Raw genomic sequence first — 18,596 nt, 5'->3', positions numbered from 1 at the left:
CCTAACGAGGCACAGGCCGTGCCTGTGCCCGGCCAGAGTCGGTCGTCTGCAAGAAGGACCCGTGGCCAACGCCGGGCTCCCACGGTGCGGCCCTGCTCCCTCAGCGGGCACGGCCGAGGGGCTGGGTGCTCACCACCCCGGCGAGAGCGGCCGCTGCCGACAGCGTTTACCTGGCTCTGTCCTGAAAATAACTGTGCAACTGGCACCAAAGCTTTCCCTTCCCTCCTCCGCCCCGTGCAAGTTGTGCCCGCACACCTGAACGCTTCTTTTAAAGACTGCTGCGAAAATTTGGTTCTGCACAATTTTAGCCACGTACTAATTTCCACATAAAACTGTGGAAAATAAATGTGTCGTGTCATTTTTCATATAAAATTGTTTCGTACCAGTTACGCCTTTCTGTTTCATTCACAGAAACTAGAAACACAGCAAAATTTGTCCTGAGGGAGCCCGCATCTGTTAAAAACATTTTCTATCCATTTTTTCATTACGAATATACAGTAAGGATGCAAACCCTGCAACCTCTTAATGTCTGGCAGCAAACAGATGTTGATAGTTTGAAAGTGAATGCAGTTCTAACGAAACCCCCGTGTATCACAACAGCCGTACGTTGCAGCAGAACCCATGGCTCATTTTTAGCAATAGTAACCAAAAGCCACTCTAAAGCAGATTAAGCAACTAATATAGTGAAGGCTTCTGAAACAAGAAGAAAGGCAATATCCACAGCTGGAACAAGTTAAGGAGATCTCCCATCTTGTTAAGAAGTTAAAACAGGTATTGGTAAATTATATACAGTACTTTTACTTTACACTGAAAATAAAGTAAATCGAAGGGTGAAATAAGATATTCCCCTCTTTCCTAACCGAGCAGCATTGCAAGGCCACCCGCTTTGTCTCCAGTAAAATCTGAACCTGTGATAACCTGCGTCCTCCGAACCCGGACAGCCAGAACCAAACCCTCCGATCCGTTCGCACGGCTCCTCGCCACTCGCAGCAGCTATGTGAAGAAAGCAAATATTTTAAATACATTCTGCATCTCAATTACATGTTTAATCATTACCCAGCCCCAGAAGAATCCATGGAGTGCACAAAAAACATTTATTTGCCCCGAGTCGGGAAAGAAACTCTGACAGGTGACGAGAGGACAAGGATGCGCCTGGGATGTCCTTACGCTGCAGGACCCCAGCAGCCCGAGGCTCCCAGGAGGCCGGTGCTGCCCGCCACAGCCCGGGGAGGCCCCGGGGCTGCTCCAATTTACGCAGGGATTGCTTGTCCCTGCAGCAGCCTTTACGAACAGGGAACACCAAAGCAAATTTTTAACCACCTATTCAGCCTCCCTCCCTCCCCACACCTGCTCAGTGTCTTCCCTTGCTCTACCCAAGGACGTAACTTCTTTTCTTGTCATCTTACGATATTAAAAACATGTGCAGATTAGCAATCTGACATTAAAAAAGAACAAGTCAAGAAGTTGATCTACCTCCTCCAACAAGTTGCATAGCAAGTATCTTTACCCACGACAGGCAAGCAGTGTGCCGAACTGGCGCTCCATTAAATCCAAGAATGCAGTTCTGTAAGAACTCTCTCTTTTGCTACAGCTTTGCAAGACTAGTTGTCAGTGCTCTCCGGTGGTATCGGAGGACAGCCTGTGGTGCTCAGCGCAACCTGAGAACGGGTTATCGGCACGGCGCGGGCCGGCGACCCTCGCCCGGCGGCTGCAGCCTAGCTGCTGCCCGCGGAGGAGCAGACGGAGCTGCACATGTTCAAGTTGGAGGTCTCAGACTCGGCTTCCGTCTCGGCTTCGTCGGTGGTCTCGGGGGGGGACACAGACTCGCTCATCTGCTCTTGGCTTTTCTTTAGCCTGTGCAGAGCAGAGGAACCAGGTGTTACACCGTTGTCCCCAGATGAAACGCCCCACAGAAGGAGTGGTGCGAGGGTGGTCTACGGCAGCCAGCGTGCCCCAGGCTGCCCACGCACCACTCCCTGCGAGATGCCTACAGCAGACCCATGGTAAACCAGAGGAGTCTTTCCAGAGCACACACAGAGCACATAAAAAGGTCACGACAGGGACCGACATATCAGCAAAACACACCAAAACACTCTGAAACACCCCGCAGTGACCTGCAAGGCTTCAGCTTTCAGGAGCGCTGCCCACCCAGACCTCGGCCACAAGCGCCCTGTGCCACGGCCGGGGCAGCGGGCTCCCTGCCACGCACCACCTCCTCCACGGGGGCTGTCTCCTGTCCTGCTTACGAACCCAACATTCCCATGTCAGTGTGCTCGAACACAGGGGAAAGCAGCTGCTTCACCTCCAGCGCCTTCACTGCCCGCTCGTGTCCTGCAGAGATTTTAGCACGTTCCTTGCCTTCATTTTCCAAAACATCATCCTCTAAAAGCAGGATGGATGAGAAGATGCAATGGGGGAACTGAAGCAGTGTCACGTACACATGTTAAATCCCAGAAGTCTCCCTGCAGCATATTTTATTTAATGGCAGTGATTAATAATCCCTGATCTTGTCTCCCTTTTTGGCGAGAACTGCTTTTCATACAGCGGCAGCACCTGAGCTCCTCGGCTGACGTCAGTCACCCAGGGCTAAGCCCGCAGCCAGATGCTCCCGGCCATCAGGCACTGGCACCCTGATTCCTAAAGGAAGTCAGGAAAAAGAGCATTTTTTCTTTCAAAAAAATTACCCCCCCACACTCACTTCTCTCTGTTAAAGATGACAAAGTCTTGCTGGATAGCTTCAAGGCATTCTTGGAGATAGTCATTTTCCTGTTGAAGAAAAACACCACGTGCATAAGCAGGCCCATTTGCATCTCATTGCTGCCTACAGCATCGCAGCGCTTCCAGCTGTACGCACAGAGCCTCCCAGCCACCAGAAACCGCAACCGAAACAGATGATGGGAACAGCATAGCTGACTGCCTTCAGGGCTTTCACCGGTGGCTTCTTTCATCTGTGGCGAGCAGTTTTCCACAAACCACAGATAGCACAGTTTTCCAGATAAACACAACACATTTATCTGTGTATTCTGGTTTGGGGAGCGCTATCTGCCCATAGGGAGGAAAGCCAGCACGGGGGAGAGACCAGCACGAAGCCTGCGGCTGTGAGTCCTTGCAAGAAGAAGGCACAAACCTGCCACCTCGTCCCACCGACGGCTGCGACCCGTGGGGGGCTGGCCCGGCCCAGGGGCTGCGCAGGTACGCTGCCTTCACGCACGCCGGGAAGCTGGCAGCACCCACGGGGCAGGAGGGAAACACGGGTGTGCAGACAGCCCACCCTTCCCGATTGCTGCCTTTATTTTACCTCCTGCATCACCTCTGTCTCGGTGCAGAGACCGCCCCTGAAGCCAGATGCTGCTGCTCCGCTCCACCTCCGGCCGAAGCAGGGACGCCCGTCGCCTGCCCAGGCGAAGCCTTGCCCAGCCCTCGCGCCGCCCGCCCGTGCCCCCCAGCCACGGGCCATGGCACAGCCAGGGACGGGCTCCTGCCCGACGCCTGCGCGGGCGGCTGGCGAGCGGCCGGTGGCCGTGGGTCCTGGCAGGCAAAGTGCCCTTAACTCTCTTGGCAGCAAAACCTCGGAGAGGTATTTGCAAATTCGCTTATTCTGTTTTTTCTTCCCTCACTTCCCGATTTATTCTTCAGCATTTACAGTAAGTCTCATTGATCGCAGCATTAACTCCCGCTGAAGAGGGAAGGGATCCATTGCAGTTAATTGGCGCAGACAACGAGACAGGCACAATCCTGCCCGGCATTCCCTGCCGCCCTCCGACAGCGAATGGTCCTGACCTCGCTGCGGGGGGCAATGCTTGTTCCCCGAGTCTGGGATCTGCGCGGCTCAGAGGCACTGCGCAGGGGAAGCAGGGACCGTGGGCGACGCGCGTTGGCTCTCACAGGCCTCCCCGGCACACCGCCCTACCTGCAAACACCCCTCGCCGAGCCCCGGCATCTGCAGGACCGCATACCCGCTCTGCTGCGTCAGGAGCTGCTTTTACTGCTCCGTAAAACTGAGATCCTGGTATTTATCTCCACAGTGACACAAAACCACCGTGGCTCCCACAGTGAAAAGAAGAAACAAATGCATCTCATCTCTAGCTTAATTTCCCAGCTAATGGCTCCCCCTCTGCAGAAAGCGCTCGCGGGCGCACTTGCACACCTCTCCCACACTCGCGTGCCGGTCTCCCCAGCCGGCACAGCCGGAGCTCGCCCTGGCACGGGTGCCCGGCAGAGCCGCAGGCTTACCTAGCCACACAGCTCACGCGGCGAGAGAAAACACGGGGTAGCTACCCAAAAACGGGACTGACCGGCCAGACGTTTCTGCGTGGCCATCATCAGCGCCTGGATAAACTACTGCTGTGTAACCCACCGACAGCCGTCGCAGACACTGGGCAGCGCCTCTCGGAAAGGTGAAGATCGTATGGACATGTATTTTTTTTTTTTAGTTTTCCTCTTGACCGGTGTGCCCAGACCTCTGTTTCTCATTTCATTTTCAAAAGAACAGATTAAAGAGTTTCATCAAACTGACCTAAGAGGAACATTTGGCTGTCGGGATGACTCCATTGCACAAATGTTTTTATCAAAATAAATCTGCAGTTACTGCATTGTCTCAGCAACTGCTGCTACACATCCCCAAATGCAGCAGCCCAGCCTTTTTTCGCAGCTGGCTGTTACCCCAGAGAGCACTTACGGACTGTGAGCTGTCTTTGCTGTTATCCCTCGACTTGTTCTTTGCAAGCCTCTTCTTCTTCTTGTGCAAGGGCCTCGACTCCAGAATCATCTCCTCCAGCTCGAAGGTGGGGTCGCAGTGCAGGCGGCCCTTCTGCCGGGACACAGGACACGACACCGCGCGCGTCAGGCACAGCAGAGACCCTCTCGCAGCAAATATACACTCAGAAATGACTTCTCCATCAGAAAGCCTCTGCTGAACGCAGCGGTTCCTCTAACGATGAGAACCGCCCCTGCTCGGGCCGGGACACAGGTCGCTCCTACTCACATTGGGGACGAAGCCTGGCTCCACCCGCTTCTCACAGACGTCGCTCCAGACCACGCCGGACAAGTACGCCGAGGCCTGAACGTCGGCCAGGCAGGAAAAGCGATGCTCAGGGTTCACTGTCAGCAGCTGGGGAGAGAAAAGCATTCCCATCAGAGGAGAAAGAAAAGGAGCCCAGCATCATCCTGCCTTTCGGATGCACTCAAGCGGTTCAGCCATGCAGCAACCTTTCTGTCATGGGAGCTACGTAACAGAATATAGAAAAAAACACATTAGAAATATGTTCTGGAGGTTGTGAAACCAGACAGCCAAAAATTTGGCGCCGTGAGCACTCGGACTAGTGCGGGTTTGCTCCTCCTGTGCCTACCTACGATGCACGACCCTTCCCCACAGCACCCGGGCGCTGCCGCCCCGGCGCACCCCTCCCCGTGCCAGGGACGGGCCTCGCTCCCTTGTAAAGGCATTGATTCCCTCAGAAGCTCATCATTGTGGTTTTAACCTCCACGTGTCCTATTTTCACACCACTTCTGTGACGCCAGGGGCTACTACTCCGTTTATCACTCACACGGATTACCCAGCACAAAGAAAAAAAATAATCGCTTGATCCACTGACACACCAGTCTGAGGACAGACCTGATTTTTCAAAGAATTCAGCACCACATACCGTGCTGTACACTCAGCTGACGTGAGTTACAGCTTCCAGGACTGCTGGAGACGTGTCTGACGTGGAGGTGTGTCTAATGGGTACATCTAACATGGGATCTGGGCAGGGCTTCCAGAAAATTCTGTGCCTGGTCTCCCCCTGTGAAAATCTTCACCGAAGCTCGGTTGACGCCCCCTTTGCAGTGCCTCCTCAGAGCCCCGTGCGCGTCCCTCCTCTCCCGAGTGCGGGATGCTTCTGGCGGGCGAGTCATGCCCACCCTCGCCCCTCTGCAGGAGCCGGCCCCCCGCCTGCCCGCGCCACTGCCGCCGGCGCCGCAGCCGCACCCCACCTCTGGACCAGTTCTTGCCGTTTTTTCAGAGCACTTGGAATTTGAGTCCTGACCTCCTGCCACCCCAGCTCGGTTTTGGGCATCTGCAAACTGAGTGTGCACGGTCTCCCGACTGACGGACACCTGCAGTAGGGCCTCTACAAAATGCCCATCTAGGACCATTTTCTTCAAAAAAAGGCAGCATAATTCTAGGCACACTAATTATAGGTCGCTATGGCCTTTTTGCAGGAAATAAAGTCAGCACTGAGTATTTTTCCAATGCCAAAGGTTAACTATGAAAGAAGCAGGGAATGGTGACCATACTTCCAGCCCGCCAAGCGCCCAAGCACGGGATGCTTGTGGAGGGCACAGGGTAAAAGACCGCCTCGACCAGCAACTGCCACACGGGGAACTTTTCAGGCACTTTTTCATGGCATAAAATTGTCTTCATCTTTAAAATGAAAAGGGAGGAATTCGCAATTCCTGAGTAAGGCGGGAAGGAGATGCGGGGCACCGATGCCGGGAGTGGGAGCGGGCACCAGCAGAGCCCTCCGAGCTGCCCCAGCGGGCAGGACCGCAGCTGGGGCACCCCGAGCACAGAAAGCCCAGCGCTGGGGGGGACGCGGGGCCCCGCCAGGCTGCGGTGGCTGCTGGCACTGTCCTGGTGACCCGTTTCATTCCCGCCCCGTCTCTAGAAGCCCGACCACCGGCAGCCCAGCAGATGGCAATGTGAACTTGCCGAATGCTCCGCTGCAGTTGTAACTAACAACGCTGCTGCTCATTAAAACAAAATCTAATTATGTAAATTGTCCACCCAACATTAACTTACATCGGAGTCACTTATTTGCTGTCAGCACCGTGTATATCTTTTTTATAGCGCACCCATCAGCTACTTTTCTGAGTTCTCAAGCAAGCAGAAGCTAAAACCGCAGACTCCACGCCAAATCAACAACTTTCTCGTGTAGCAGTACAAGGAAAGCAGCAGACCACCCCACAGATATGGAACCCCCCCAGACGGTTCTCACAACCCAAAGCACCGGAGCAGACCCTTCGGCCCGGCCCGGGCGGCGAGAGCGAGCAGCTAACGCAGCAGGGGCAGCACACGCTCCGCCATCTCCCACGCTGTCCCAATCGCCATCGCTGCCTTTTCAGGTCAGGACGATCACAGAGGGGGATGCTGGAAGGGTGCAGTTCTAGCCCAGGTAGGAATTTGATTGCCACACCAAAACCAGCCTTTTTCCTTCCCTTGCTGTCAAACATAATGCATCTGATTACAGAGATAATAAACAAGCAAAACACAAGATTTATCTGTGCTTAAGCCTGACCAAAGCCATAAAAATTAGTTCTATTTCAATTTTACATTATTTTTTAATATGCTGAAAATTTTCCAGCTCATCCCGCACGCACTGCAGCTAATGTACAATGTAAACCACGCCAGCAAGACTATTTACCTTTCTTAATAGAGCAACCATTTCTTTTGACCACGCAGACGAGTACTGAACGCTGACGGTACTGAAGAGCTGAACTAAAGACTCCACAGGGTTGTTGGAGTGGATGTCATACGGTCTCTGGGGGGAAAGAGCAGGAAGATGAGAAGAAATTCCCTCTCCTCTCTGCAGTCATTCAGAAAGCACGTTCTTAGCCCTCGGACCCTCCGGGAGCCCTACCCAGCCCCGCAGCAGTTCGTAAGCCATGATTCCCAGCGACCACCAATCAACCTCGAAGGAGTAGCCCGTCCCGCCGTTCAGGAAGGAATGGAAAATCTCCGGGGCTGAACAGAAAGAGCAAAACGCAACAGGTTATTCGCTGACTTCAGTTTGTTTCTATTTCAGTATTTCATGTAAGTCAGTATGCAAACCTATGGTTATTTTTATGCGCTACTGCCCGAGGGGAGGCTTTGCAAGGCAGGGGCAGCAGCAGCAGCAGCGGCAGCGGCAGCAGCAGCAGCAGCAGCAGCAGGCCTGCCCTCGTTGGGCGGCTGGGTTACCCAGTGCACATGGGGAGAGCCCTCCCAGCCAAGCGCGCGAGGGACGGCAGAGACTCGGTGCCTGCCAGGACACACCAGGCCCCAGCCCGGGGCCGGCGGGGAGGGCAGGGTGGGATGGGGAGGGTGTGCTGACAGCGGGGCATTCACTCCGGCACTTTCACTTTTCAAATGATCAGGCTCTGCTGAATGACTTGGGCGCATGCATTAATGTGCTAAATTAATTCAGTGCCTTTGTCACAGACAGGGACCGTCAGGCAGCACGCAGCGAGCACTCTTGAAGTGTAAAATACGGATGTAAGGAACAGCTATTATTTCTTACCCATGTATGGCTTTGTTCCAGCTAATGCAGTTGCTCTTTCACCGTCCCGAATTATTGTTGCAATATTAAAATCTGTTAAATGTGCATGACCTTAAACAAAGACACATTTTGAGAAGGAATTAATCGCAGCACAGAACAGTGGCAATGCAGAGTCAGAATACATTTGTTTCATAAGCTTCTGCCCTCAGACCGTGTAGGACGGGCACAGGCAGGCCAGGGTTAGACCCCACCAAACGGCCATAACGGGTCCGGAGGCTTTCCCAGGGTTTCAGTCGGGTAGGTGATTACATGGTAGCTAGCTTTGGGTCTCGATTTTACATCGCACTTGGAGTGAACTAGTAACCTACGCCAGCTCCAGCGCTTGGTCACATTGCTCTATCCAGAACCTACAGTCAGCAAGAAGACAACAGGGAAACACTATACTAAGATATTGCCTTGGTCACGTTGATTAAAACCCTAGAACTGTTTTTGATAAAAGCCATTGAACCACAACTACCCCAAAGTCCCAGAGCTAAAACGCTCCACTGCCACTCTGCACAGACCACAGCAAATTCGGACACGCCAGCTGAATGAAATGGTAACAATACTTCCCAAACCCTAAGCCTGTATGAAGAAATCACTAAGGTATTACAAAAAGTGCTGGAGCACCTTCTCTCTGTTTCTACTTTCTCTGGCATCAGGACTGAAAGTTAAAATTCAGAAAACATCATTATTTTCAAGCCGGCCTGGTAAGAGAAAACCCACCCACGTCCCCTTCTGGGGGCTACCTTCTGCTGTCTGCAAGGCAGCTATGAAAATGGTGTGTAAATCACAGCCTGCCTTGTCCTGTGAAGTCTTCCCTTACATCTCCTTTTTCCCATTTGTGTTTGGGCTTTATACCCTGCGCTGTTTTCTAATGAACTTCCATGCAAGTGCAAGCGTTGGTTTTTATGAGGCTTTACGATAAAACTCAGATGGTTTGGAGCCTGAGAGATTGTATCTTTGTTTTGTAATATCTACTACTGGAACAGAGGTCATTTTAAGATCTCCTATGGTGTTTCTCCTATGCAGGCCACTGAGACAATATTACCAAGAGGTGCTCTCATAAAGGTTCCTGAGCTCACTCCACCTGGCTCAGCCCAGATCCACCCCCCGGGAAGACATCAAAACTGTCCTAAAAGTATGTGTGCAGATCACTCACTCTAAAACTCAACAAGACAGTTCTTGTGCTTCGCGCCCTCCCACGATGCCAGGTACCGCATCTCTGGCCTGGGTGACCTGTGCACTGGGGCACTGGCGAGAAAGGAGGCAGAGCGCGGGCGAAGCGAGGCGGGGGTAACGAGGAGAGGGGCTGCCCTCGGTGGATCTTCCTGGCATTACAATGCACAGGTACATCCAACCAAACACCCATCAGTTAGAAGGACTGGTGCCTTTGTCACGCTTTTCCCAGATAAAAAGATGCAGAGTATTCAAGACTGTAAAGAATCTGTCCTTCAAATAAAGGAGGCAGACAAAGCAAAGCAGAGCGATCCTACCTTGCTCATCGAGGAGGATGTTGTCTGGTTTTACATCTCTGGGAAAAGAAGCAAGGTTACAGCAAGATGAAATCTCAGTCAGATCAAGGATGCAACTCAACAACAAAAAAACCTGCAACTTTTTTATCTATCAAAAATTAGAAACAAATAAAACAAAAATACCCTAACATGAGACAAGTCCCTTTATGATGGACTAGAAATATGCTTCTCCTGGGCAACTGGGCAAAAAAGTGGGAAAAGTAGGAGCATCTGACTTGTTCGGGCATCATGTCTAAGGAAAATTAACAGCACAAGACTGAGCCTATTTCTGTGAGACTGCTCTGAAACCCGCCCTGGAAGCCGCTTTCAGCCCCCCGGTGAAGCGTGAGGCTTCCTCGGGGTGACGGGGAGCAGGGCCAGCAGCCGGAGGGTGCCCAGGACCGGCGCTGCTGGTGCGGTTTAACGCCGGCAGTTTCCCGGCTTGGGGGTGCCGATGGGGTTAAGGGCCTCACTGCAGCAGAGGCAGCGTCGCCCACCTCAAACCAGCCACGGGCAGCGTGGGGCACGGGCAGCTCCCACCGGCTACCCGCTGCGAGGAAGAGACCGCGTGGTTACCTGTGGATAATATGCTGACTTCGTAGGTAGTCGAGAGCCAGCGCCATCTCACAGATGTAGAGTTTGACCGTTTCTTCCGTAAACTGAACGTTTTGCTGCAGATGATAGCGCAGGTCGCCACCGAGAAGCAAGTCCACCACCATGAACATGTCCTCCTCGTCCTGGAAGGAGTACCTGCGGGACCAGCGGTGCGTGAGCGAGTCGGCTGAGTCTCACAGGCGTCACACGGCCAAGTCAGGCTTTTTCCCTCTCCTAATTACACAGCTCCTGTGAAAGCTGCAAACAATCCCACTACGAACATATGCCCGCTTCGGTGTTTACACCTTTCTAATTAAGCAAGCGCAACTCAAGATGCTGTCTTGTTTTTTAACCCACTGCTACACTGAGCAACGCTTCCTTTGAAGAGGTAAGAGTTCCAATTAACTTCCCCCCGCTCGCCCTGCCACCGTCACCTCCCGAGCGCTGCCGTGTAACCCCACCGGCAGGCAGAGCTGCAGGCAGAGCTCGGGGCTTCGCTAGCCAGTCACTTCAGAGAAACTTTGCATTTTCAATGGTGAACAATCTGATAAACCTATACTTAAAATATCTCTGCCTATCCTGAAAAAGAATTGGAAAACACAAGTGCTAATTTAACCATAAAAACCAGAAAAAGAGATTTATATTTACTGTAGAGTAAAACGCCTCTCTAAATCTCCAGTGGATCCTGCAGGAGACTGACAGCAGTGAGGACACACTACAAAACAACGTTCAATTGTTATATTTGGCGACAGTATTTCTAAGGAAAGAGCACGTGGGATTGTATAATACTTATGAATCACACACTTCTGCTCTCATCTTAAATGCAGGCTTATTCTAAAAGTACGAGCTGAAATTTGCTAAGAGAGCAAGTTTTCTTAAGAATCTCATTACTTGTTGGAAAAAAATATTTGCAATTGCTAAAATGCTGAAAAAATAAACATTAACTTATTTGGCTATTCTGGAGTAACGGATCAACAAAAAAAATGTAAAGTATTATCAACTTCCACCACTTTGGGTCTAAAACTTTCTGAATTTTTGAAAATCTTCCTGCCCAGCAGCCTGCCGCGCACCTGACGTGGCCGGAGAGGGAGGGGACCCCGCGGCCAGCTGGCTGCCCAAGGCTCAGCCTGTCTGGCCATCCGAGGCGTGCAGCTTCCCCGGGAAAAATCGCTGCTTCTGCCCCTATGAAAGAGGGAGCTGGTCAGGAGGCCCTGATTCTAGCCTTAAAAACACATTTCAGTAGTAACATAACCCTTGCAAGCTCTGAAGGAGTTTACTGTGCACCGTGCATTGCAGATGCACTTCCTTGCAATTTGGACATACTATATCATTTTTGCTTACACATTATTTTCCAAGTAAGCATGGCCTTTATCTTACATTTACTATTTTTTCCTTGTGGTTGTGGCTGCACAAATTTTTAGGCAATCATCTCAAAAACTGCTGGGTTGGAAATACTGCCTACCTACCTCTAAGCCTCAGCTTTACAAAAAGCCATGCTATCATTTGAACAAATGCATTTCATGCCACGCCAAAGGTGTGCAAGACACTTGGGGAATAAATCCCAGGCAAAATTTTGAGCAACCCAGGTCATGTATACAGTAAGAGAAGGGACCACTCTTCCCTTCTCAGTCCGTCATCCTGCACTCAACGGGATGTCAAAGGTTTTCCATCACCTCCAATAAACGTCCTTCTTCTTGCGTTCTGGTAATATAAGGCACGAACTCCTTACTTCTATCACCCTGCAACGCGTCCTGTATTTGCTCTTGCCCCAGCTCCCTCCTAGCAGTGATCCGAGATGCTTGCTGGCACCGGAGCCGTTTGTGGCGTGCTGGTTGCCCGCGAGCAATGACGACGGTTCTTCTGAGCCCTGCCCCGCGTCGGCGCTCCTTCACCGGGCAGGGAGAGGACGGACCACCCGGGCCAGCCGGCAGCAGGATGCAGGAGAGGTCGCGAGGCTGACTGCTAAGGACTCATCCCAAATTAACCAACGATCTTAGGATATAATGCAGTATTTTCTAAAACTCGCAAATTAATTTTTCGTGCAAAATTTGATAATGATATATCTGAGCTTTAAAAGAATATATTTTATTTGGCCAGTGAATGTGTTGCAAAGCACTTTTTGCCCTCAGTTGTTCTCCAGCAAAAGGCCACACACCTGATGATAATTTGAAGAGATCTCATGGCTTTTTTTCAGCAACAGATCACTAAAAATAGTTACATTTCAAATTGCTCAATACTAACTTGATTCTGTGTGCACTGGCAAAAATTAACCTCATTACTGAGTAACGTTTTAGGGTCTAATTTTTAAAAAAACTCCTCAAATCAGGCTGAAATCTAACAAATAGCTTTAGTTGGTAATGCTTTTGAAATGCATCCAGTCTAGATAGGTAGTCACAGTAAAAAATGACATGCAGCGTACCTCCTTGGCTTCCCTACAACCCTGTTAATCCCCCGCCACACCAGCCTCCCTCGGCGTACATCCACGGAGCCGCCTTTGCAGCGCCTGCGCAGACCCAGGCACGGCCAGGACGGCTTTCAACCACCCGCTCAAACCTCCCGAGCTGGGCCCTGCCCCAGCGACGCTTCACCGCACACGCTGGCTGCGGCCCAGAGCCCTTCTGCTTGTGTGAACTATTAGCCAATCTCTGCAAGACCGAGTCCGTTAGAGGGACCAATTACTTACTGTGTAAAACACTATATATATTGTATAGGCTTTGTATTAATAAAAGTTATAAATCATCATCTCTAAAAATGCTAGTTTCTTTGACTTTTCAAGCTGTTATTTGCTACAAAGATTGGCCCCACGCAGTATTTGATTCACCACAGACTGTCACAGTTCTCAGTATCTCCATGCACGTGAGATGGACTATTTCTTTAACGGCAATCACCAGGGGAATCGTACTGCCCCAAGACGCCTTAGTCGAACTGCACACCAACACACCACGGTACAAAAATCTTTTACGGTTAAATTGGCAGGGGGTCCATTAGGAGGGACCTGATAGTGGTATTTGCAAGAAGGCTGTGAAAAACACCCAACAAACATACAAAGGTTTTTGAGCAAAAAAGAGAAGCTAAGCTGTTTTAAAATGTTTGATGCCATAACATTTGGGTATCTTCTGTGCCAGATTTCCTGAACGCATTTCACGTTACCACGGACCTGCATTGCAGCAGCTCACTGGGATGCCCCCACGGACGGCCGCGAGCCCAGGAGGACAGGGTGGACGTGGCTCTGTGAGCACCTGGGTCAGGCGGCCCCAGAAGGCGAGGGGAGGAGATGCTCACCAGAGATTCACCAGGAACACGTGCTCGATCTCCTGCAGGATTTCCAGCTCTCTGAACACATTGCGAACCTCATCTCTTTCGATGCACTGCTGTTTGTTCATGTACTTCATGGCGTACATCTTCTCAGTGTCCCTCTTCTGCACAATACACACCTAAAGTACCGCAGACGGGGAAGGAAAAAAGAGATTTAGTAAAATGCTCCATATCCTCCTTTGCTGCTTTGCCGGGCTGAGACCCATGCCGCTCAGCACTTCCACCCTGCTATCAAATACTCCTCATCCCTGGGCTGTGAACTGGGATCTCCGGACGCAAGCACCCCTGCTCCGGGGGCAGTGCCGTGCACCCCCGTTCTGGCGCTGCACCACCCCGCCCCAGTTGCCTTTAACTGCGCAGCCACAGAAGAGCTTCCTCCAGGGTGCGATGCCCAGCTCCGGGGAGAGCTTTCCAGCAGGGATGGTGCCTGGGAGCTGCAGGAGAGAGCTCTGCGCTTGCTGCCTCCGAACGGAGACTGGCTTCAGGCAATCGCAGGGCTTCTCTCCCAGCCTTGACTCCGTTCTGCTCACATCCACTGGCTGCCAACCTCCAGCAGATTGGTTTTAATCTATTGAGTACATAGCTGTGCTCTGAAAGGTCAAAATAATCCCGTTTGTTTTAGCAGAAAGCGATTAAAATGTAAATTTGTTAACAACAACAACAACAGACACTGTTCTCCTAGGAGCACCGCAGTACTCTGTCCTCGTAAGACACAGACCCTCCCTGCTCGGGGCTTCCCAGCCCCAGAGCCCCTCCTGCGCGCCCAGCCCAGGCTCCCTGCCTCCAGGAGTACCGAGCCATGGCGAACGGGGACACGTCCTTCCCCGGGCACGGGCCATGCTGCGGCCCAAGCCGCCTGCCGCTGGCCGCCTCCCTCCCGCCTCCCACCGCTGCCCGTCCGTCCCCGCCGCGCAGGCACGGACAGCCTGTTCTCACGGCCAGGCAAGCGGGAGGCCACGGTGGGTCCCCGCCGCGAAACGCCAGCTTCCCACCGGCTGCTCGCAGCCGTCCCCGTCCCAGCACGCAGAGCCAGGCCGCCCGGCAGCCCCTGGCCCAGAGGGGTCACCCGGCACCTGGCCCCGGCACCTGCGCTGCCGACAGGCACGGAGCCCGCTGGGCTGGCACGGGCTCCCAACAGCACGGCCTTTGGCGTGCCTCCCTCCGTTCTTCTGAGTAATAGCGACACCGTGATTACCAAGGTAACTATTTTTAAAAGAGCTAATTAGTTATCAAGGTAACTATTTTTAAATGAACTAATGAAATATCTACATCTGGTATAATTACATCTGTCCTCTTTTAATTATCAGACATGCCCATGCTTACAATGCACTGGATGTATTTTCTTTGAAAAAGAAGTCATTTGTCATTTTGGTCATGCAGCCTTCCTCCGGAGCGGCGCAGGGGGGCTGACCCGGGGGTGGCTTCAGGCAGCTCGTTAGAGAGCAGGTCCCATTTACCAGCACGGGAGCGAGCAACGGCAGCTTCTGCGGACGGCAGAAAACGTCGCAGACAGACGGGAGCCACCGCGCTCTTCCGCGCTTCTGAAATACTGCCATTAATAACCATTTCCAAGTGCTAATGGCGCACGCTATAATATCATCAAGGACACATTACAGCAAGAAGGTGACAAAATAATAGGTGGTTATCATTAGCCTGATAAAAACATCCCAATTAGTGATGCACACTGAAATTACGGGGACTATTTTGCAGTCATTGTTACAATTACAGTAACGACGGAAAATTACGTATTGAAATAACTCCAGGCACACCTCAGACCTCACGTTACAGGCTCACTTCTCGGGCAGCTTGACCTGAGCCATTTTCTCTGGGTCAAACTCACACTTGGCCAGAGGCCGGCACGGCTGGCAGAGGCCGGCATGGCTGGCGCGGGAAGGGGCTCGGCCAGCACAGCGGGTGGGCAGCCCGGCCCCGCGGCCGCGGCAGGGCGCATTTCAGGCTGCTGGGTCACCAGACCCCGGCTCAGCCCCCGACCGAACCGCCGCGGCTGGCTGCCCGTCCCTCGCCTGTGGCGGCACCAGCAAGCCCAAGGCCCCAGGCGGTGCCCGCTCCTGGCAGCCGTGCCCGCGCTGGCAGCTGTGCCGAGGCAGGAGAGCCGTGCCCCCGCGCCTCTCAGCCACCCGGCGAGAACGGGTGTCCTCGGCTCCGTCCCCTGGCTGGCACGGTGCCCTCCGGCGCCCGTGGGCATGCGGAAGCCCATCGGCTACAGCTGCCAGGGACTGTTCGGAACACAAAACCGTAAGGTAAAACCCCTGCTTTGTGCAAGCTTAACAATAATAATGAACTACCTGCTGCAATGCAAAGCACCAGCGGGATCCAACCCCTGCCTAAAGCAGACTAAACTGGTCGTACATTTAATAAACCAGGCAAAAATAACTTTATGTTTTATAAATTCTTTGAGCAGAAAAGAAGACCTAACAATATCCCTTTAAAACATGGTCATTGCTATCTAACTTCTCTAAAAACAAGCCTTTGAATAACAGCCATCCAGGCAGTGAACAACATTCTTTCCTGATGTCAGTTTATTTCACATTATGGCTAGAAGCTCATTAATTTCTAATTTTTTTATTTTTTTTTTAGATTGTGACTTGCAATATCTCAACAAGTATTGCATTTTATATTTATGTCATTTGCTTCTTGTTTCTCTGCAGGGAAAATGGAAACCTAGTATAATAAATGAGAAAATGATGAAAACTTCTTGTACTCTGTAATCATAATAAATAGTTTTCTGAAAGGGAACAGCATCACCTACATACAAAGCAATGCCAGTTTCAGGCACTCTGGAAATTTTTGTTCTCTGTTTTCTGGAAAAAACCACCAACGTGGGCGTCGATGGAAATGTCCTTCCAGCCAAGCCTCCCAAAACGCCCGGGTGGCAGCGGCAGCCGCGTGGGGCGAGCGGAGGTGCTGCCCCGCGCCCCTGGGCGGTGCGCGGCCCTCAGTGCGGTGCTGAGCGCCGGCACAGCTCCCGGGGCAGCGCCCCCGGGCCGATGGACGGCCGGGGCGAGAGGGCACTTCTCCGGTGCCCCAGGTATGCTCCGTTTGTACCGCTATAATTACCACAGCCATTAATAGTTAACGATCACGTTAATACAGCTCTTGGCAGGGATCTACTGTGAGTCGAACCAACATCAGGACCGGTGTTCGGTGCTGCCCCGGCCAGGCTCGGCCGCTTAGGTCCTCTGCCACAGGCAGGAATCCTTCATAAAATGCCCCTGGTTACAGAAATGCCCCCCCCCCCCCCCCCCGAAACGTCAGTCCCCCAAAACGTATCTTTTGGTTTTTGTCCTTCTCCATTCGTGCATCTGTTCCTGGGGAAGGAATAAACATCTACTTGGTAACAAGTCAAAGTGGTTTTGTAAATTAATCTCAATCCATTTTCAAGCAGATCTACAATGCGAAGCAATGCAAGAAAGCAGAAAGAAGAGACTACTTTGTCCTCATTCTGCATAATGCGGTCCCTCGCCGCACAAAGGAAATTTTCAGTGGTTAAATACAGCCATTAGAAAAAATTGTATGTAATGCTGCCAGATTTGCGAAGCAGAAGGCAGGCATCAGCTGGTAGTATATTGCTCAAGACATGGCACATAAAAGATTTAATAGAGACCCAGATACCCTGAACATTCAGCTGCTGCCAAATGGTTTGTATACAGCTGCCTTTGCTTTTATTGCATTAAAGGCATAAAGGGTTTGGAGCTTGCATTTGCGATTCAGGACATGAGATGTGCATTTAACATCTCCCAGTTCGATCTCACTTTATGGGGCCCCAGACAATGAGAACGCCTGTATTGTCACCATAGCTGGCAGCTTCTTCTCATCTGAATCTGGGACAATCTCCGTCTTCACTCAACAGCCCCAGATATCTCATTAATTTAGAGGGGACTAATGAGGACCATTGACCTAGGTGATATTAAAAAATAACGGGCAGGGAAAACTGACTCTTGGCTTTGAAATATTCACCTTTCTTTAAGGTAAGAGTTACCATTTAAAAAGGTAGCACGTGAACAGGAGTGTTCCGAGCTGCCTCTCCGCTTTGCGCACAAAGTTTGTTTTTATCAGCAAAAGCAGTCAAGGAGTTCGCCTGACTTCGCCTGACCTCCATGCGGCACCCAGGAGGTTTTGGTCGCTGCTCCCTGCCACCCCGCCTGTCATGCAGCACCGCCCGGGCAACGTCCCCAACCTCCTTTGCTGCAAAGCCGCCCCTACGGCTTCCCATCGCCAAAACACTTCACCCTCTGTTGAGCTGACAGTAAATCCGTCTGTTTAAAGTGTCCCGATAAACGACGCGAGAGAGGGAGGCGTGAGAACAGCTGAAAAGACACGAGATGGGAAGCCAAGAGGAATCCCCGCGGCAGGAGCGGGGCATCCCGCGGGGCACAGGGCGGCAGGGCTGCGTCCCTCCGGCACGGCAGCGCCGGGCGCCTGGAGGGCTCCTTCATGCCGTGCCGTGCCATGCGGTGCCAAGCTCTGGCAACGCTCCCACGGGGCAAACGGACACCACACGGAAACACGGCACAGCACTCAAAGCTCACCTAATTCTCCCGTAGTGTCTGAAAATCAAACAGGGGGACAAAGGGCCCAGCTCTAATTTAAGAAGAATGAATGAGCAGGAGCCTCTGGAGCGGGAACAGCCGGCACGGCTCTGAATCGCTGCCCTGGAGTCAGCTCGGTGGTGGCTGTTTCCACCAGCATACAACTGATCCAGGGAAAACATTAAGAATTTCAAATACCAGACCATAATTTAAGGTTTAGAAACCGAAACAAGCAAACAAAAAATTAATACTGGGACTAAATAAGTAGAACATATCTGAGGGACTTACACTTTTGACCGGTTTGTCTTCTACTACCACCCACACCGTGACTGTGATTTGCAAGGATG

At 52.0% G+C, this 18,596-nt stretch overlaps 1 protein-coding gene across 1 annotated transcript in view; it reads right to left on the bottom strand.

The window, feature by feature from the left end:
• Positions 1–1,715: 1,715 nt before the first annotated feature.
• The window catches only part of STK32C (serine/threonine kinase 32C), a gene marked incomplete at both ends in the record, with an annotated part of 94,602 nt that continues 77,721 nt past the window's right edge, over positions 1,716–18,596 (bottom strand). Inside the window, 10 exons of the mRNA XM_082308468.1 lie at positions 1,716–1,854; positions 2,699–2,766; positions 4,679–4,810; positions 4,985–5,110; positions 7,404–7,520; positions 7,620–7,723; positions 8,259–8,348; positions 9,773–9,810; positions 10,367–10,540; positions 13,667–13,818. Of these exons, the coding sequence (XP_082164594.1) occupies positions 1,716–1,854; positions 2,699–2,766; positions 4,679–4,810; positions 4,985–5,110; positions 7,404–7,520; positions 7,620–7,723; positions 8,259–8,348; positions 9,773–9,810; positions 10,367–10,540; positions 13,667–13,818 (1,140 nt within the window). The remainder of the gene's footprint in view (positions 1,855–2,698; positions 2,767–4,678; positions 4,811–4,984; positions 5,111–7,403; positions 7,521–7,619; positions 7,724–8,258; positions 8,349–9,772; positions 9,811–10,366; positions 10,541–13,666; positions 13,819–18,596) is intronic.

This window comes from Platalea leucorodia, assembly GCF_965183815.1.
Source record: "Platalea leucorodia genome assembly, chromosome: 4".
NCBI classification, from domain to species: Eukaryota; Metazoa; Chordata; class Aves; order Pelecaniformes; family Threskiornithidae; genus Platalea; species Platalea leucorodia.
This window is presented reverse-complemented; position numbering and strand designations above follow the sequence as displayed.